General features: G+C 53.6%; 1 protein-coding gene across 4 annotated transcripts in view; it reads right to left on the bottom strand.

Moving 5' to 3' along the window:
* GRIK5 (glutamate ionotropic receptor kainate type subunit 5) overlaps positions 1–20968 on the bottom strand; it is a 57928-nt gene that overhangs the window by 21932 nt on the left and 15028 nt on the right. For all 4 annotated transcript variants that reach the window (XM_086689925.1, XM_086689926.1, XM_086689924.1 and 1 more), the window contains 4 exons: positions 20081–20233; positions 19583–19687; positions 19392–19499; positions 11622–11825 (listed from right to left, as the gene is read on the bottom strand). In XM_086689925.1, coding sequence (XP_086546051.1) covers positions 11622–11825; positions 19392–19499; positions 19583–19687; positions 20081–20233 — 570 coding nt within the window. The remainder of the gene's footprint in view (positions 1–11621; positions 11826–19391; positions 19500–19582; positions 19688–20080; positions 20234–20968) is intronic.

Here is a 20968-nt window from a genome sequence, read left to right as displayed (position 1 = left end):
TTCCAGCCAAGAGGCCCCAGGTGATGTGAGACCCACCTGCATGCTGGCCTCACCTCATGCCCTTTCCCCTCACCCACTCGGTTCCAGCTACAATGGCTGCCTTTTGTTCTTCAAAATGCAGTTTCATTCCCCTCCTCAGGGCCTTTGCATGTGCTCTGTAGCTCTTCCTCAATATTCGAGGCTTAGTTCATACCTCACTCTTTCAGCCCTCCCCATAGTGGCATCCAGATCGCACTCACCTCCACCCCGGGTCCTCTTTCTCATATTACCCATTACCCTGGGTTTTTTTTTTTTTTAATGTTTGTTTATTTTAGAGAGAGAGACAGATTGAGCACGCAGAGAAGGGACAGAGAGAGACAGAGGATCTGAAGCAGGCTGTGCACTATCAGCGCACAGCCTGACTCGGGACTTGAACCCACGAACCATGAGATCATGACCCGAGTGGAAGTTGGATGCTTAACCGACTGAGCCACCCAGGTGTCCCCATTACCCTGCTCTATATCCTGCTTAGCACTAGTGAAGATGACCCTGCCATTTGCTTATTAACGGACTGTCTTTCCTACTGAATTACAAGCTCCTTGCCTATCTGGTTAGGCACAACCTACACGGAGCTTCCCAACAAATACTGTTGGAGCTTGGCCAAGCCTCGCCTCTCTGGACGGCACCCAGGGCTGCTAAAGTTCCCACCATATCCGTGGGCCTCTGGCTCCCTCTCGCGCCAGCTGCTCTCTGGCCTCTGCCCGAGGCACCCCACTCTGCCCTGCAGAACTGGACCCACCCACTCCTACAGGGTCCCCTTGCTCCCTCCCTCCTCTGTGGCACCTTCTATGGGCTCCCCACATGCCAGGCCCCCCTTGATCTATCACAGCATTGAGCTCAGTTTGGAAAAGATCTGTTTGCTTTTCGGCTTCTGCTACCAAACCTGCAAAAGCAGGGCCAGCTGGATGCATCGTTGTCTCCTCTGCTGAGAGCCTGGGAATGTCACCCCTCCTCAGGGAGCCTCCCAGAGCCTCCCAAGCAGAGATAGCTCTCCTTCCGTGTTTCATGGAGCCGCACATGGGTCTAAAGGCTCACACTTACACAGCATGTACCCCATGGCCACCATTTTGGGGCGTCCCCTCCCCAGAATAGTCCCCAGAGGGACCCTGTCCTTCCCACGATTGAAGAAACAGAGACGTAATAAGGGTAAGTACCTGGATGTAGCTGACCCCAGGATTCAGAACTGGTCCCCCTCTGAGGAGTGTCACCTGTCTACTGTCCCCACCCTCCATGGCCGGGGGCATCTCAGGACAGGGTCCAGGTGTGCAACTCCTCTCTGGTCCCAGGGAGCTCAGGAGATGGGTGCTTTGCAAATGACTAGAGTGAGCAGGTCCTTGAACTTCTTGTGAACACACAGCAAACTCGGCCCCCACCCTGTCCCCAGCGTTGTCCCAGGCTTCTGCCTGGGGTCCCCTTCACACCCCCCACCCCTCACTTCTGTCCCAAGCTGTCCTGATTCTGCTCCCCTAACACCTCTGGAATCACTTCCCTCCTCCTGCCCAGATGCCAGCATCTCAGGACTGGAAAGTCCAGCCAACGGCTCAAGGGACCCCAGAAACTACAGCCTGGTCACAGCAGTCCTGCTTAAACCCAGCAACAACTCTCATTCTCCTTCCTCTGCCATCCAAACTCCTCACCCGGGCTCCTGAGGCCCTGCCCCACCCAGCCCCTCACTACCTCACCAGCCTCACCCCCTGCTATATATTGAATGTTTGTGTTCCCCCCACAAATTCGCATGTTGAAATCTTAACCCCTAACATGATGGTGTGAGGAGGTGGGGCCTTTAGGAGGTGAGGGGGGCATGAGGGTGGAGTCAGTGCCCTTATCCCATTCCATCCAGAGAGCTCCCTCGCCCCTTCCACCATACGAGGCACCGCAAGATGGCTATGAGCCAGGAAGAGGGCCCTCACCAGACATCAACTCCGCCAGCACCTTGATCTGGGACTGCTCAGCCTCCCAAACTGACAGAAATAAATGTCTGTTGTTTACAAGCCACCCCATCTGTGGTATCCCGTGACAGGAGCACAGACTTAGACACCCGCCATCTTGCTCCGTGTACCCCCCGCGGCAGCCACGCTGCCCATTCTGTCTGTCCATCCATTCATTTGCCTACTTGACAAATGTTTGCAGAACACCCACCACCGACCAAGCACGATTCCAGCTTTGGGAATCCAGCAGTGAATGTAAACCGATAATGTCAGGTGCTATGAAGACAAAGCAGGGCAACGTGATCGAGCCTGCTGGGAGACGCTGGTTTGGATGCACTCCCCACTGCGGGGAGGTCTGGAGTACAAACGTGGAGGAAGTGTGGGGCGAGGCCCGAGAAGAACTAGGGAGAGAGTTCCAGGCTGAGGAACAAGCACATATAGCCCCCGAGATGGGAAGGGACTTGCAGTGTCCAGGGTGGCCAGAGCCCCTGGGAGGGGCCAGCAATGCAGCAGAGCAGGGAACAGAGCCCTGCTGGGCCGGGCAGGCATGGGATGGGGGCTGGATGCTACTCCAAGGGCAACAGAGGACGTTACATTGAGGGTGTGAGCAGGAGGATGACGTGATCTGGTCACCGTAAGAACAGACCACAGGGGCGAGAGTGGAAGTGGGCGTCTTGGGGGCTAAGGAAGTCCGTGGAGATACTTGGGGTGGGGCTAGGTGGTCAGATCTGGGTTTCACTCTGGAGGACAGGCCCGTCCTTAAACTGCAAGCTCCTTCTAAGGTCCTCTCAGAGCCTTTGGAACCCCCTTTCCTACCTCTTCCTCCTCACCCTCAATTTCCTAGCACAGTCACTGATTTCCTAAAGAAGATTTTCCTCCACAAGGGGACCCTGACATTTAATCTCTGGAATGAAATCCGGAGAAATCCAAAGGATGAGCCACCTGTAGAAATGATGGGATAGATAGGGCTGTCTAAATGCCCACAGGCCAACCAACCAAAGCATTCGTGATTGTCCCCCAGCCCCAAAAGCCCTCTATCCCAGCTGTTTCTGTTTTGCCATCAGCTCTCTGTCAGACTCTGCCAATAGGGGGCGATAGCGGGACGCTGCAAGGCTGGAGGAAGAAGGGACCTGCCTGCTCCTTTGGGCTTGCTCTCAGTGGATCCTACCAGGGCAGCATTTAATCCAGTTTGTGGCTTCCCTGCATTTGTAGAACCGGCCTCACCGGCCTCACCAAGCCCCATTCGGGGAAGCCAGCGCCAGCCAGCAAGCACCTGCCTCTTAAGCTTCCAGCAATTTTGGTTCTTCTCTCTAAAGAAGAGTTCCTTCAGAGCTAGGGAAGCAGCCATTTCCCGCCTTGCAACCTCCATGACACCTGGAGAGCAAGGGTGTGCAAACTGCGGCCCTCAGGCCAAGTCCGGTCCATCTGCCTGATTTTGTGAATAAAGTTTTACTGGAACACTCCCAGGCCCAACTGTTTAGGTATTTATTGCCTATGACTGCTTTCCACCCGGCACAAGAGTTGAGTGGTTGTGACAGTATGGTCTGAAAGCCAAAAAGACTTCCTATCTGGCCCTTGACAGGAAAAAGTTTGCTGAGGCCTGCCTTGGAATTCAACTTTTACCCTCGTAGTTACCTAGTTAACAACTTGGTTCCTAGTGAATGACTCTCGGGGACAATCTGTGTCCTGGGAGGACCCTGACTGATGCAGAAATGACGACAGCCAGGTCACGAGAGCACTCGGGCCGCAGGGTCACGCACCGTTCAGCCTCGAGGAGGGCCCAGTAACGAGCACTTTCTCAAAACGAGAACAGTTAATCTGCAGAAGAGGGCACAATCCGCTCCCAAACCCCAGAGGTCTGCACCGTGAGTCACCTCCAGGTGCCAGTGTCCCTATTTGCCACCAGCACTCTGCACGTCCCTGATCTGCTGGGTCATCAGGCCCAGGTGGTAGATCAGCTTGCACACAGCTGGCACCTGCAGCGGTCTTCGCGTGCTCTGGGCCTCCCTCAAAATGAAAAGCCGTGTGGGTTTCTAGTAAATGGGCTGAACCAGCACACAACTTATCCCCAAATCCCCAAGCCCCACCCGACGTCAACAGTACCAGACAAACAGCACCCCCTCCTCAGAAGTCTGAGTTTCAGCTCCGTGGGGCCCTTTGTCTGAGTTTCTAAGTGTTAATCTTTCCAACTTCTTCCCCTGTCCCCTTAGGCCCTCAGGACGGTGGCTGCTTCCTGCCACCCTGTGATCCCTTAGTTCGCTTTCTACCCTTCCAGTTATCTGGTTAACAACTTTACATTCAGGTAACAATTCTTTACACCAGATCCTCTGTGTTCAAGTAGCTGTTGGGATTCCGTTCAAGTACCTGGTGCTATTTTTGTCTCCAGATTGGATCCTGACCGGCTGATGTCAACAGCACGTTGACTGCCAACCCCCTTAAATGCGATTTCCTGCTCACGAGATCTGATCGGTGTAATGTTGCCAGTGGAGCGGACCAGCGTGACCCCGGGTGCACTGTCAACATCAAGTTCTCTGTGGCCTATGTGATGGCAGAAAGCAAGGAAACAGGTATCACCCGGAGGCAAGACTGAAGACTCCTGGTGGACCTCAGAAAGCGTTATGGAGAAAAAAAGCATTTGCCAGGTCAGTAGCTCACACCAGCTGCCAAGGGCTGTGTTGACTTCCTCCAGCAAAGCTACTTAATTTGGTCCGGCCACCGCAATCGGAGTCACCGCCTGATTACATTTACAATAATCCACAGTCCTTGTCCAAGATCCATTTGCCTTCCGCACAGGCCGAACCGGCCAGTTGACTGGGGATGAGATCACTACCTCTGCTTCTTTCAAGCCGTTAATGGCGGCACTAATCTCTGCAATTCCCCCAAAGGACGTAGAATTGCTTTTGGATTACTATCCTGGGAAGGATGGGGAATTCTAGGGGCTTCCGCTCGGTTCTTTGACGGTAACGGCCCCGACTCCACGGGTCAGCGAGCCAGTGTGGGATTCCGCTGGCTGCAATTATACGAGTGGGACCACGGAAAACACAGGGTGGGTCTGAGGACCTATCGGACCCATTCTGAGTGGAGCTTGGCTCAGACTCCATCTATCACCTGACCACATAAGGCCTGCTGCGGTCCACCAGGAAAAATCAAAGTGATCCGCCATCTATAAAAAAAAGTGGGGGACACCTGAGTGGCTCAGTCGATTAAGGGTCTGACTTCGGCTCAGGTCATGATCTCACGGTTTGTGAGTTCGAGCCCCACGTCAGGCTCTGTGCTGACGGCTCGGAGCCTGGAGCCTGCTTCAGATTCTGTGTCTCCCTCTCTCTGCCCCTCCCCGGCTCACACAGCTCACTCTTTCTCTCTCAAAAGTAATAAACGTTAAAAACTTTAATTAATTAATTAAAATGACAGCAGGCAGCAGGGCAGGGGTGCGGGTTGTCTATCTAAAAGCCAGTCACAACCCTCTGTGGGAGGGGGAGCCTGTATAGAAACTGCTGTAAGCTTTTCCGGAAAGCGGCTGGATAATATAGAACAAAAGCCATACGAAGGGACCTCCTCTTTTACCTAGTCATTCTATTCAGAGAATCAGTTCTAATCAGCTGCAATGCAGACTGTGCTTGGGTGCATAAAGACAAATAAAAATACCTGAAAACGACTAAATACAAAAAAAAAAAAAAAGGCTTCGCTAAATCACAGTCTCTCCACATGGGGATTAGTATACAGCTATGTAACACTCTGTTTAGGTTGAAACATTTAGGTATTATTTTTGGCCTTTCTGATCGGCAGAGGTTTTTTGGGTTTGTTTTTTTTTTTTTTTTTTAAAGATTGATAATACCTCTTGTTGGCAAAAGTGTGGGAAATCTGACATTCTCGTGCACTTCTGGTGGGAATACAAATTGGCGGAACGTTTTCGAACATCCATCTGGCAGTCTCCGCTTAAACAACATCGTTCACGCTCTCTGACCGGGCGCTTCCGCTGTTTGGAGTTTATCCTCCAGGAAGACACCCACAGATCCACAGCCCAGTTGATGGTGGCATTGTCTACACTAGCAAAAACTGGAAACCACCCAAACAGGGGATGAGTTAAATAATTCATGCTCAGCTGCACAATGAAATCCGTATTTCTCCTCTTGAATTTCAGAGAGTCACCTCCAACAACCCATGCGCAGAGACAACTCTTATTTCCCCAAACCCACCAAACAGCTCCCCCCACGTCCTCCCCATGGGGGAAACCAGACTCACCACCCACCCAGCTGCTTAGGCCACATCCCGCAGTCACCCTTGACTCTTTTCCTCGTGAGCACACCCAACATGGCCAGCACTGGAGTATAAGCCACCTTCTTTCTGCCTTCTGAACCCTCCAGTGGACTTCTCAATGGACCATCCTGGGTCTACTCTTCTCCCATTACGCTCTTTCTCAAGAGAGCAGCCAGAGTGATCATTTTTAAATGATTCGAAAATTAAGGTCATACGTCCGTACAATGGAACATTATTCAGCCCTACACAAGAATACGGTCCTGATCCATGCTACAACATTTTTGAACCTTGAACACGTGGCGCTGAGTGAAAGAAGCCACACAAAAAAGGCCACATATTGGATGACTCCATTTACATGAAATATTTAGAATAAGTAAATCCAGGGAGACAGAGAGATTGGTGGCAGGGATTAGCAGACTGGTGGTTGTTGGGAGCTGGGGAAAGGGGGAATGGGAGCTGACTGCTTCATGGGTATGGGGTTTTCTCTGGGGGTCACAAAAATGTTTCAGCACTAGGTAGAGGTGGTGGTTGTACAACATTGTGAATATACTAAATGCCGCTGAGTTATACACGTTAACATGGTTCATTTTACGTGATATGAATTTTACCTCAACAAATAAAGCAGAAACAAATGAGATCACATCACATTTCCTGCGTCAATCCTTCCACTGGCTTCACACACAATGAAAATAACGTCCAGGGGGCACCCGGGTGGCTCAGTCGGTTAAGCGCCTGAGTCTTGACTTTGGCTCAGGTCATGATCTCACAGCTCGTGAGTTTGAGCCCCACATCGGGCTCTGCACTGACAGCACAGAGCCTGCTTGGAATTCTCTGTCTCCCTATCTCTCTGGCCTTCCCTTGCTCGCACATGTGCGCACACGCTCTCTCTCTCAAAAATAAATATCAAAAGGAAGAAGAAAAGAAAACAGAAAATAACACCCAAACTCCTTACCTGCAAGGCCCCGTGATCCAGACTCTGCTCTGGGACCTTGTACTCTCCCTCACCCACTCCCCACAAGACTCTGTGACAGCAGTAATTTCATCTCCATTTCAAGAGAGGACACTGAGTTCAGAGAGGCGACCTGTTGCGCGGGGATCACGTGGGCACCTGAGGCTGGCTCCGCCTGACCTGTAACTAGCTCCTGGCCGTAGGGGGTCTCCGCGGAGGCCACCCCGACCGTCCCTCAGGATGGGGCACTCGCTGCCCCAGCTGCCAAGGGTGCTGGTGGCTGATCCCTCTCAGCTCTGTGGGTGGAAGAGCTTCCTCGCCCAAGGCACTGACCCTCCCTGAGGACAGCCCCTTCCAATGACAGGCTGGTGGGGCATATAAAGTCCTGCCCCTCACTTCGGGGGCTGTCTTTGAGGCCATTCCGGCTCCAGAGCTCCAGCTCCGCCCCCACAGGGCCAGTCGTAACTGCAGAGCCTTAACTCTGCCCAGGCCGGCTCCTTCACTCCCTCACAAGGCTGGTTTCCAAGGGGGCCTCCTGCCTGCTAATCTCCACATCAGAGTCTGCTTCCCTGGACCAACCTAAGATATCTGCTTTGCCCTTGAGGGCGGGGCCTGTGGGCACAGACTTTATGGTGTGGGGCACTGTGGCTACAACGTGTGAGTGACAGGTCAGACTGGCATTGTAGAAGATCCTACTGGGGGACAAACCAGAAGGGAGAGAGCTGGGAGGCCAAGAGGCCAGTGAGGAACCGAGGGGCCAGGGCCTGAACTCACGGCCACGACAGTGAGGACAGGGAGAAGGCCAATTCCAGCAGTGGCCACTGGGTGGAATAAACGGACCGGAATTCAAGACTGGCCTGGGGACAGGTGGGGTGACTGGGAAGATTCCGGTGCCCCGGGCTGGCTTCCATCTGGAAGTCACTCATCAGTTCTGGGCCAGCCTGTTGGGGGCCAGCCCTGGCCCTGCCGGTCACTAGCCGTGTGGCCTAGACATGGGACCTTGGTGCCTCACTCTCTCCATTAGAGAAAACTGGGCTGAGACCAGGCCCTCCTCATGGGGTGGGGTTAATCCAGTTCAGAAAGCCAGCGTGAGTGGGCATCATCCTGTCCACTCTGAGCTTTCCAAGTACCTGCTGGGTGTCTGGGAAGGACCTGAGGTCGGAGGCACCTGGCTGCAGCCCCGTGGGAGGGGAGGGCGGTGTGGAAATCCCTTCGCCTCTGAGCCCCAGAGCAGCAGTGGGAGGACAGTGATTGTTAGGATCATTAAGTAACACTTGAAAAGCCTCCGGCGTGTGGTGTGGAGTCAACAAAGGCTGCTGCTGTGGCTGCGGCCGGGAGAACCCGAGTACCGCACGAATCTCCGTGTACTTGGCCATCCCACGGCAGGCAGGCAGGCAGCTGAGCCTCTGCAGGGCCAAGCCCCGCCCACCCTTCGTGTTCCCAGCCTGCTCCTCCTCCAGTGTTCTCTCCCTAAATGTCACCGCCGTCACCCAGCTGCCCAGCAACAGAGAGGCTCAGTCCTCTCTCCTACGTCCCCCGCCCCAGGCAGTCACCAAGCCCTCCCCCTGTCCCCCCTTTGCCATCCCCCTCCCCCCTGCAGGCCATCCTGCTGACCCCTCAGCCCAAGTGATTCGGTTTCCTCACTTGAGCCAGTTGAAACCTTGGGGACACATACCAGGAACCTCCTACTGACGGCCCAACTCTTAACCTGCTCAGTAATAGCAACGCCAGGCCTGGCCACTGTATCCCCAGGGTACAGCACAGGCCTGGCACACAGTAGGCCCAGGTATAAGCTAGCTGGTTTGAGAACAAACACGTGAATGTATGCACGTGCTGGCCAGGCTGGTAGGAAGAACGTTAATAAGAATATAGACTAGAAAGGTGCCTAGGTGGCTCAGTCGGTTGAGCGTCCAACTTCGGCTCTGGTCATAATCTCACGGTTGGTGAGTTCGAGCCCCACATCGGGCTCTGTGCTGACAGCTCAGAGCCTGGAGCCTGCTTCAGATTCTGTGTCTCCCTCTCTCTCTGCCCTCCCCCGCTTGCGCGCGCTTTCTCTCTCTCAGAAATAAACTAAACATAAAAAATTTAAAAAGAGGGGCACCTGGGTGGCACAGTTGGTTAAGCGTCCGACTTCAGCCAGGTCACGATCTCGCGGTCTGTGAGTTCGAGCCCCGCGTCAGGCTCTGGGCTGATGGCTCAGAGCCTGGAGACTGTTTCTGATTCTGTGTCTCCCTCTCTCTCTGCCCCTCCCCCGTTCATGCTCTGTCTCTCTCTGTCCCAAAAATAAATAAACGTTGAAAAAAAAAAAATTAAAAAAAAAAAAAAAAAAGAATACAGAACAGAGCACATGCTTATAGTACCCACTACCTGCCAGGCCCTATTCTAAGCCCCAGGAATAACTCGTTTCATGCTTGTGATAGCTGTGCGTACTAGTGACTATTATTTCCTCAATTATACTGTTGAAGAAATGATGTTACAGAGAAGTTGAGTAACTTCTCCGAGGTCACACCGCTAATAGGCCGCAAAGCCATGATTCAAACAGGACTCGGGACCACAATCACAGCAGCCCATCAGAAAAGCTCCTGGCCTCTGTCTTATGCTTGCCCCAGATGACACCATCAGGCCAAAGCCTCCTCCCCTCAGGTAGGCCTGAGGCACTGGGGGTTAAGTCAGGGGCTACTCTCCTAGAATCTGCTTATTTCTGGGGACACCGATGAATGAATGGTTCTGAGCCTACATGGCTGAGGACCAGGATGTGGAAATGGAAGTCATGGGGAAGCAGGCCAGTCTGGTGGGAGCTGGGCCACCAGCTCTCCTTGCCCCCTGTCTTCTCAGTTTCTGGCCTCAGGCCCTTCAAACCCACCCAGGACAGAAGCTTTCAAACAGGCTAGCAGCTGTGGGGCACTGCCTCGGGCCTGCCCCTGGGGTGAGGCGGGGAGAGACCTAGCCACCAGGACTCCAGGGACACCCCCACTCTGCCTCCACCAGAGTTATTCGGCTTTGTCCAAGGGTTCTGAGAGTGCTTTCAATTGGGAAAAAAGGTTCTGCAGTCAAAACAGCTTTTGAAAATCAGTGCCCTGAGGAATAAATGCCCTTGTTAAGCAAAGTGGCCTTCTCAAGTCTACCCTGGTGACATTCAGGGGTTTGGATGCAGTGAATTATGGGATGGAGGAGACAGGAGGGTGAGGATCCTGGATGTCCTCAGCCAAGTCCAATGTCAAGGCTTCCGTGACTATTCGTGGCCACAGGTCCCTGCTCTGTGCACCTGCCCTAGGCGAGCCGCAAGCCTGGGGCCTGTCTCCCAGGACACAGTCCTGCCCCCAGGCGTTCACCTACATGGCTTCTCCTGCCTAGAATAAATACAAGGAGGGACCACATATTGAGTCCTCCTGCCTCTGACAAACAACACGTGCGGTACTGTCCCTGTTTCCCAAAACCCTCATGACAGACCCATGAGGCCTCCTTATCCCCATCCTAGGCAGGGAAAAACAGAGGTTCAGGAAAGAGAGACAACTCACCTGAGGATTCAAACCCAGACTGGTCTGACTCCAACAAAATACTCTTTCCACAGCACCCTTGCCTACCACCTCCCACACCCCTGCCTCTCTCCCCTCCTCTCCTTCATCCAAATCCCACCCACACTCAAGGCCCTTCCAGGGGACCCCATTCTCTCTCACCCTGACTCCCCTTCTATAAATGCCATTTCCTCTTCTCTGAACACATTCCCTTCTTCCCATATCCCCTCACCTTGCTGACTGCCTCACACACCTTGGGAATCTGCTTGGGTGTCACCTCTTCTGGGAAGGCCTCCCTGAATGCCTGGCTGGGTCGGAAGCCTCCTCTGGGTCCCTTCTCTGAATTTTCTCCGTCACAGCCCCAAAGGCTGTCTTGTGGTCATCTGCGTTCCTGCATCCTAAGGACACCCTAAGCTTTTGAGAGCAGGGTCCAGGCAGGTCCACTGTGCTTACTGCTATAGCCTATGCCCAGCATGGTGCAAGGCACACAGTAGGCGCTCAATAAATGAGTTCAACAGGCAGCCCTGAGGTCTGCCATGTGTGAGGCCCTCCCAGCGGGTGCGGGGCACAGTGCACCAGCGAGCGCTACCCCTGTCCTCCTGGCCCAGCCCTGCCTCCTGTAGGAAGCCTCTCTCGACCTCCTCAGTCTTTGTCCGGTTCCAGCTCCATGTCTCTTTTTGTTCACCCAAAACATCTCTGAGAGCCAGCTAAGCCAAGGTGGCGTTAGGGGAGCATCTGGCAAGGCAAAGCAGGCCACTGGAGGTGACACATCGCCTCTCATCCCCCACACCGCGCCTGCCCCATGGTGCTCACCAGGCACAGCAACATGGCGCACCTCTTGTTAGGCGCTAGGCTGGCTGAAGTGCCACTGGCTGGTGGCCTCCCCACACCCACCTGGGCCACGCCCCCTTCCCCAGACCCGGCCGGCCGTACCCGGTTGATGAGCTCGCCGACCATGCCCGTCCAGGAGCCGTTGGGCTCGGGCGCCCCGTACAGCCCGTCTTCCACCAGCCGTAGGCGGTAGCGGAAGCGCAGCAGCTCAGCCAGCTCCCGCAGCATGTCCACGCAGAAGCCCTCGAAGCGCTCGTTCCCGGACAGGGCCTGGAAGTTTGGCCGCCGCATGACGTACGGGTTCTCCTGGGAAGCAGCAGAGAAGCGAGGTCAGGGCCCCGGGCGTCCAGGGGCTGCTGGGGGAGCGCGGATCAGGAATCCACCGCGCTGCGGGATGGAGTCACCGCCTCCGTTCCTTGCGCACAAACGCTCAGGGTGTGGAGTGGGCCTGGAAGCTAGGGCCACAGACGCTGGGGGCTTCCCCTCTGGCAGATCACGGGGAGCTGTTTTAATCTCCACCAGCCAACCTGATGCTCAATCGTCTCAAACTCAAATGCCTACCAGGGGAGGCGCGTTAGTAACCTAAGAGTGAATCACACTGTTGGGAGATTATGCCAAACTGGAACAGGGGCTTTCAGATTTCTGACTAGGACCTCACAGTAAGAAATACATTTTACCTTCCAATGCGAGCCACACATGCGTGCGCGCACACAGGCACTTAAATAGACTTTGTTCCTTGAAATGGTCCATACCCTTAGTGACTAAGGGCAGCACACCCTGATTATTTTCTGTCCTGCTCTACCTCGCTTTCCTACACGACCAGTAGCGACCCACTGAACTGACTTGATGAGCTAGCACGGGATCAGAGGGCCACCAGGACTTAGCTCCAGCCGACACCACCACCACCACCACCACCAGGGAAGCAGGCCTGAGACGCCAGATGGCCCAATGTCAAGAATGTTGGAAACCTCGGCTGTTTTGTAAAACGTCCTGATTATAAAGGTTAACAACCACACACATTCAAATACCAATCCTTGTGATGCTTTGCAGGCTAAACAAATAACCTGAGACTGTGCAGAGGTTTGCTACCTTGATGCTTATTTCTGAGGGGTTCCAGCAAACCTTACTGACCCCCAGTGCACCAAATAAGCACAAAGGCAGAGGAAATGTGCCAAAGGGCTAGTAAGACGAGGCATATGAAGATGATGTCAGCAAAAAGGGAATCTTATCTTGACACGGTTATTGTCTGAACGGGTGTTTGTATAGTGTCACTTCAGACTTAGGCAGAAAGGAAGATAGGACTCAGGACACAGCGGCGGGGGTAGGTGGGGTGGGGGGGAGGCCTTGGCAAGAATCTCCACGATGGTTACCTCCCACGGAATCCCTGCTATGTGCCCAGCCCCTGCACTGCATGTGCTCGCAGGAAAGAATCGCTTTAACTCCTGGCACTGACCTCACACCAGAGGCATCATCAGACTCATCTTACACATGTGGAAACTGAGGCTCACAGAGGTCAAGTGAGGCGACTGGTTACACGGCGACAGGGACGATGAGGCCAGGTCTTATTATAGGCTCTGGATTCCAGGACCACACCAAGCCCCACAGCTGGGGGGTAGTGGGATGGAGGGAAATCAGTGCTTCTCACTCTCCAACGAAGCTGCCTTTCCAAGCCCAAAACTGTGGAACTGGGAGTAGGAATGTGAGATAATCCTAATAATAGCAGCGGTAGCTAGAATTTCTTGCAGGCTTGCTGTGTGACAGCTATTCTGTCGGCGTGGGAAGTTGATATTATTACCTCTGTTTTAGAGATGAGGACACTGAGGTCCCAAGAAGTGAAGTAGTAAGCGGCCAAGACGGACAAGCTGGTCTGACTCCAGAGGTCTGCTCTTAAGCCCCGTGCAGGACAGAACCAGAGAGCGGCATGGGAGAAGCCAGACAGATGGAGGACCCAGGCTGGACCCAGCATTAGAGCTGGGAGGTTCTCCCCAAGCTCTTTCGATATACAGAGCAGGGAAGCTCAGGGAGGTCATGTGTCTTGTCCAAGGCTACGCGGCGGTGAAGCAGGGCAGTGGGGAGGGAAGGTGGGGCGAAGCTGGGGCTCAAAACCCGGTTCCCGGGCACGTTCAGTGAAGCCCTTGTTCCTTCCACCAGGGCTCAGCTGATCTCCAAATTCAAGGCTGAGGCGCTTGGGTGGTGGATCTGGGTTCAAGGTCTCAGGATCAGGGTCTGAGCTTAATAAGGTCAGAAACAGAGACTGGGGCCTGTGAACAGAAGTCAAGATCAGAAAACAATGATCTAGGACTCAGCAGGGAGCCCCAGACCATCAGAAGCAAGGGTCTTATGGAGCCGCTCATTCAGGGTTTTCAGACTTGTTCAGAGCCTTCTGCGGAAGTACTGCAGACAGTGGGCTGGTGCTAAGTCTGATTCTAAGAATCCATCCCACAAATGGCTGCGCATCTGTACATAAAATGTACGCCCGACAGAATCATGGCAGCACAGCTCCCGGTGGGAACAAAGACTGCAACAGCCTAATTTGGGACAGGTTAAAAAGATTATTGATGTCATCAAAGACTCCTAGGCAACTACTAAAATAACAAGTTCTATCGGATATATTAAGAGAAAAAAAAAGCCACAGAACAACGTGTACAATATGCTACTCTTTGTGAAGGAAAGACTGAGTGCTTGTACATGCATAGAAGCTTCTGGAAGGATGTGGCCTCTGAGGGAAAAAATGGGCGCCTGGAGGGAGAAGGAGCCTGGCTTTTCACTCCCCACCCGCATGTGCCGTTTGGATTCTATTTTACATAGGTTTGTATTAACTTGTGTGTCTTCCTTGATATGATGAATTGTTTTAATTAAAAAATTTAATACTAGGGGCGCCTGGGTGGCGCAGTCGGTTAAGCGTCCGACTTCAGCCAGGTCACGATCTTGCGGTCCGTGAGTTCGAGCCCCGCGTCAGGCTCTGGGCTGATGGCTCCGAACCTGGAGCCTGTTTCCGATTCTGTGTCTCCCTCTCTCTCTGCCCCTCCCCCGTTCATGCTCTGTCTCTCTCTGTCCCAAAAATAAATAAAAAAAAAAGTTGAAAAAAAAAATTTAATGCTAAATATTAAAATATTAAAATTTTTTGAAGTAGGATATCTAAATGTATACAGAAACACAAATGGTCAGGAAAAGCCAGAGCAATCCTAAAGAAGAAACTGGAGAATTGACCCTATTGGGTATTAATTAATACTTAATTTACAGCTATGGTATTTGATGGGGCACCTAGGTGGCTCAATTAAGCGTCCGACTTCAGCTCAGGTCACAACCTTGCAGTTTGTGGGTTCAAGTCCTGCAATGAGCTCTGTGCTGACAGCTCAGAACCTCGAGCCTGCTTCAGATTCTGTGTCTCCCTCTCTCTCTGCCCCTCTCCTGCCCGTGCTCTCTCTCTCAAAAATTAAAAAATAAATAAACAAACAAATAAATAAATAAATAAACATTAAAAAAATAAATAAAATAAGCTTTAAAGCTATGGTATTTGAAACAATGTAGTATGGGACCAAAGATAGACAAACTGACAATAGAACAGGGAGCTTGGAAACCCACACATAAAGAGATACTTGAGGGGCACCTGGTTGGCTCGGTGGGTAGAGTGTGCAATTCTGGATCTCGAGGTTGTGAGTTCAAGCCCCACATTGGGTGTAGAGATTACTTAAAAATAGTAAAATCTTTACTATTAAAAAAGAAGATGCTTTATCACAAAGGTGAGACTGGTGAAGGAGAAAGAATGGTCATCTTTAATAAATGTGCTGCTCAATTGAACATCCACGTGAAATAAATATTCTGAGCCCTTGCCTCACATGGTACATAAAAATCAACTTCATGTGGATTGTAGCTCTAATCGTAAAAGGTAAAATGATTAAGTTTTTAGAAAACGAATAGAAGACTATCTTCATGACCTTGGGGTAGGCAAAGAATTCTTAAATTCTAAAAGCATCGGGGCAACTAGGTGGCTTAGTAGGTTAAGCATCTGCCTTCAGCTCAAATCATGATCTCATGGCTCGTGAGTCTGAGCCCCGCGTCAGGCTCTGTGCTGACAGCTCGGAGCCTGGAGCCTGCTTTGGATTCTGTGTCTCCCTCTCTCTCTACCCCTTCCCTGTTCACACACACACACACACTCTCTCAAATATAAACAAACAGTAAAAAAAATTATAACTTGTAAAAGCATTAATCAAAAAGGAACAGAAAACATGGATAAATGGACTTTAGTAAAATTAAAAATCTTCCCCTTTCACCAAAAGATTCAAAGTGAAGAGGCAAGCCACAAAGGGGAAGATATCTGCAATACACGTATCTGGTGAGAACTTGTATCCAGAAAATAGAAATATCTCACAAATCCGTAAAAAGGTCATATATCCCCATTTTTTTTTAATTAAAAACAAAAAAAGACTTGGATGGGGGACTTTCCAAAAGAAGACTGTTGGGGCGACTGGGTGGCTCAGTTGGTTGTGTCCAACTCGTGATTTTGGCTCAGGTCATTACCTCACAGTTTGTGAGATCGAGCCCCGTGTAGGGCTTTGCACTGACGGCTCGGGGCCTGCTTGGGATTCTCCCCCTCCCTGCCTCCCTCCTCCTCCCCCCCATTCAAAATAAATAAATAGACATTTAAAAAGAAGACAATTGTCAAATAGCCAATAAACCGCAAAAAAGGTGGTCAACCTGCCTGTTAGGGAAATGGGAAATGGAAATGAAAACCACAATATGGTGGGCATGAGGGTCAGAAGGGTACCGAGCTCAGGGCTGTCGGGAAGACTAACAGAAGCCAAGAATTGGCACAGCACTGAGATATCAGCCATGGCGGGTGCTATCTTATCAAGGATGCAAGGAGAGCATGCCTTTCATGCTGGGAAAGCAGGCGGCTCTCTGACCTCATGCAATCCTCCCACAGGCCTTCAAGGTGGGATTATTAGACCCATTTTATAGATGAAGGTATAGACTACCTGAAGCGGTAGGGGGTGAAGTCAGGAGGAGAGTGAGGGCTGACCGACCCCAGAGTCACCAAAGAGAAGGATGAAATGTCCCAGCTTGACGAAGACCATCACAGGGTCCACCAAGTGTTCTGGGAAAACTCTGCCGGAGGGAGAGGGGCTGGAGGCTGAGGGAGAGCCCTGCACAGCCTTGCCTCATTGGGCCTTTTTGTTAATTTTATTTTTATTTATTTATTTTTCCTTTAAAGTTTAGTATTTTGAGAGAGAGAGAGAGAGAGAGAGAGAGAGAGCACGAAAGTGCAAGAAGGGCAGGGAGAGAGGGAGAGAGGGAGAGAGGGAGAGAGGGAGAGAGGGAGAGAGGGAGAAGGCTCCACACTGTCAGCACAAAGCCCGATGCAGGACTCGAACTCACGAACCGTGAGATCATGACCTGAACTGAAACCGAGTCAGACACTTAACTGACTGAGCCCCCCAGGCGCCCCGCCTTGGCCCTTCTTTTGCACCCTAGCTTCCCTGTGGGGCCTCTCTCAATCGTGGTACCAGCCACCCTCTCGGCTCCAGAGCAGTGAGACCCCACCCCTGGGACAGCCTCCCCTCCATCTCGGACCTCCCCCTGCTCTCCCTGCTCCCTCACACCCAGCCCCTCTGCCAGCCTCAACCCCCACATCAGCTCCCCCTCCCTCCCCACAGCCCCTGCTGCGGGTATACAAGTCAGAAAACACCGGTGAACAAATGGGCAGGCCCAGCTGTGCACATAAGGTCACCGCCTCCACATCCAGTCTGGCAAACATTTCCTAAGGCCCCCTGCTCCTATAGCTCATGCTTCTGGGGATGTCCGGCCCTTCTCTCTGTGTGCTCCCCACTCCTATACAGCTTCTTTTTTTTTTTTTTTTTTTTAGATGTTTGTTTATTTTTCAGAGAGTGAGACAGAGAGAAAGAGAGAAGAACACAGAATCCCAAGCAGGATCCGCGCTGTCAATACAGAGCCCAGCTCGGGGCTCGAACCCACAAACCGTGAGATCATGACCTGAGACAAAGTCGCACGCTTAACCGGCTGAACCACCCAGGTGCACCCCCTTCACAGCTGCTGAAGCCCTGTCTAACGCCACCTCTTTTGTGACGTTTTCCTCAAACCTTCTGAAGCTGAATCAGTTCCTTCTTTCTTCGGGGGGGGGGGTCCCCTCATTATTCTGTGTTGGAATTATTATGTCCAGGTCTGTCTCCTCCGTCAGACTGGGATCCCCTCCTGCAGTGCCACCCAAGAGTAAGGAAACCACAAGACCATCTGTGACTATTCATGTGCTTCCGGCATTTGTGTAAGGTCTGGTGCACAGTGACTTCAGTAACTATTTGTGGGATGAATGAATGGTGAATGAATGAATGAATCCATCAAGAGAAGCCTAAGTGTCAGCAAGAAAACAACACTGGCTCTTGGACAAAAGGGGAGACAAGTATGAGAGAGAGATGAGGCCTCCAGGGTCATGGCTCAGCTCTCCTGACATCCCCTCCCTGACCTCTGTCCCTGCTTGCCACCTAGGACCCTGTCTCTTCTGGCCCCAGGAAGCCTCTGGATCTGACCACACTCCCCCACGCAGGGAGGTGTGACTTCTCCCAGCCAGCCCAGCCTGGCCCTCAGGGCCCCTCAGTGAGGCTGTTACAAAGTGTCTGGTTTCCCGTCTGTGGGCCATCTGTCCCTCCCCAGCAGGCTCACTGGCCCTTCTCCAGGGGGACACGAGGTCCACATTAGATCAGGAGTCCCCTAGGGGCAGAGAGAACAGCTCTGCGCCGCGCTGCTCGAGGGGGGCCTCTGATGTCCTGCGGAACCTGTGGTAATCCTCTCAGCCTCCGCGTCCACGGCTAGGAGCCGGCCCAGCTCGCGGGCTTACTGAGGGGCTCTCATAGATGGCACGTGCCAGCAGGCCAGGGACTTGGCTGCTCTGAAGGGCACGGCTGCCTGGCACACCAGCCTCCAGGCCCAGCTGCTCTGGGCCGCCTCCAGCTCACTAGGTCCTGTGCCTCACCCCCTGCCGGACCCCCCGGTGGCCCACTGTGCCCAGCGGGAGGTGGCAGGGTGTGGGAGAGGGGGCAAAGGCTCCGAGCAGGTCGCTCGGCTCCAGCTGGGATTTGTCCTGTGACCTGTTTCCTTACCTTCAAAATGAGGAAAATAAGACAAACCTCATGGAGCGGCCGAGAGGTTTACAGAGCAGTGCCTGGACAGGGCCCAGCACAGCGGCTGGTGCAGAACAGGGTGCTCTGTAAATTGCCGCTGACGCACAAAGCCCCCCCCCCCTCCCGCCCCGGTCTCTGATCTGCTAAGCACAGAAGCAGCACCCATGGGGGCTACAGGACCACGTCCTTGGCTGGTGCTCAAGTACAAAAGGACTGAAGACGCAGAGCCCGGCGGCTACGGATCACGCTCTGGAGCCTCAGGGACGTGACTTCCGCCCTGGCTCTGCCACGTACCTGCTACGGGACCCGGGGCAAGGTGCCTCACCACTCAGAGCCCTGGTTTCCACATCTTCAAGATGGATATTAAGTTGTCACGTGTCAACACACTCAGTTGGCAAGTGTGGCAAAATGACCACTCTAGCGACCGTGACTTCTGGGGGCCAGATACTGTGTGAGGCGCCCTACCTGTGCAGCCTCATGGAATCCCCATGACCACAGTCATTCCTATCTCTGCCGTGCGACAGCCAGCTGGCAGAGCCTGTGCCCTCCCGTGTTTCAGCAGCGATCAGGCCGGTGACACCTTGGCCACAATCAGGATTGCTGGGTGCATGGGTCACATTCCCTGCTGGTCTGTGTGCAGTGTGAGCCAAGGGATCCTCCTCCTTCACTAGGACTGGGCTGGGGCACCACTCAGGAAAGGCCCCTTCACCTACTGCCCCTCCCCAGGGCCACTCACCAGAATGGTCGTGACCACCAGTGTCTTGTTGGCCAGTGTCTGCGACAGGTTGATGTCCAGGGTGGTGGCGTTCATGGCCAGGGTCCGGTTAGAGTACCATACCCCGATCTGGGGCAGAGAAGGTACCATCAGCACACGCCGGCCCTGCCCCCACCCCATCAGGACTCTGGAGCGTCCCCGGGTCTGCTCACCTCACGGTGGCCTTGCCGGGACTTCTCCAGGATGCGCAGGGTGTAGTTGGTCCTCTGCCCTTTGCTGTTGAACTCGACCCGCCCGGTCAGCCCGTCATACTCTACCTAGCAGGGCGGGAGGCGGGCAGAGGGAAGGGTGGCAGGGGCCCAGACATAGGGCGGGAGAAGCCCAGAGAGGTGGAGACAGAGAAGAAGGAGACAGAGAAGAAGAAGAGAGGGAGAGGGACCAGGAAGGACCGCGGTTAAACGAGAAAGACAACACGCCAGCAAAAGAAAGGAGATGGGACAAAGATGCAGGGGGAGGGCAGTGCAGACAGGGAGAGGGAGGTCCAGAGGGGAGAGATGGAGGAGAGGAGGAGGAAGAGGCCCAGAGACAGCAGGAGGTGGGTGGGGTTGGTAGCGGGGGAGAGGGCAGAGGGGCCACAGGGTGGACACAGTTAGTGTCCCAGCCTGAGAAGGACGGCCCTGCCCCCTCGGCCCTCCCCGCTCCCAGCTCACCATGCGCAGGTAGTTCATGAGGCTGGTCCCATGGGGCCAAATATTGGCCGATGTACAGGCCAGCGGCTTCACACCGATCTCTTGGCTGCGGTTCAGCTCCCGGACGGCACTCACCACCACGTGCACGGCGTCAAACATCAGGGCCGCCGACAGCTGGGGTGGGGGGCAGAGGTAGAGCGAGGATGAGGAAGAGGCAGCTCAGGCAGGGGGCCCCAACACCCCCGTGGTGCTACCCACAAGCCCTCAGACAACTCCCGTCTCTCCAGGAGCATGAAACGGTGCAGGTCGGCAGTGAGGACCGGCCTCTGAGTGTCTTTCTCAGGGAGTCAGGTGGCAGCAGGAAAAACGTGCATGCTGCCCGTAGCCTTGTGGGAATAGCTCCTCCTGAATCATGCAGCCCTGCGTCTGTTTGGGGACGGGCTGGATGGCCAGCCGCGTCACCTCCACAGGGGGATGCTGGTGGGTCTCAGGGTGTGCCCGGGAATCCGCATCAGCGTGGCTGATGCAGGATGCAGGGTGTGGGAAGAGGGCCACAGCCTGATTATGGCTGGGCGCACGTGTGTGGGGGCTGGACGAAAGTGCCTGTTTGTCTACACGCAAAGTGCCAGGGTGGGCGTGGCATCTAGGAGGCAGGCGAGCATAAGGGCTGTGAGCCTGCGCCTGGGAAGCAGGCGGCTCTGAGCTGGAGACCCGGCTCTCCTATTTCCTACGGGAGGCCCAAGTCCCCACCCTGCTCGGAACCTCAGTGTCCTCCCGTGTAAGATGGGGATGATTGTCATCTCTGCCTCCACAGGCTAACGTGGGTACCAAAGAAGGTAATACATGTCAGAGTTCAAAACTGCCCGGCACACAGTGAACGCTTGATACAAATTGGGCACCGAGCTGTGA

The sequence above is a fragment of the Puma concolor genome, chromosome E2 (assembly GCF_028749965.1).
Source record: "Puma concolor isolate L17-30 chromosome E2, mPumCon1.1.hap2, whole genome shotgun sequence".
Taxonomy (NCBI): domain Eukaryota; kingdom Metazoa; phylum Chordata; class Mammalia; order Carnivora; family Felidae; genus Puma; species Puma concolor.
This window is presented reverse-complemented; position numbering and strand designations above follow the sequence as displayed.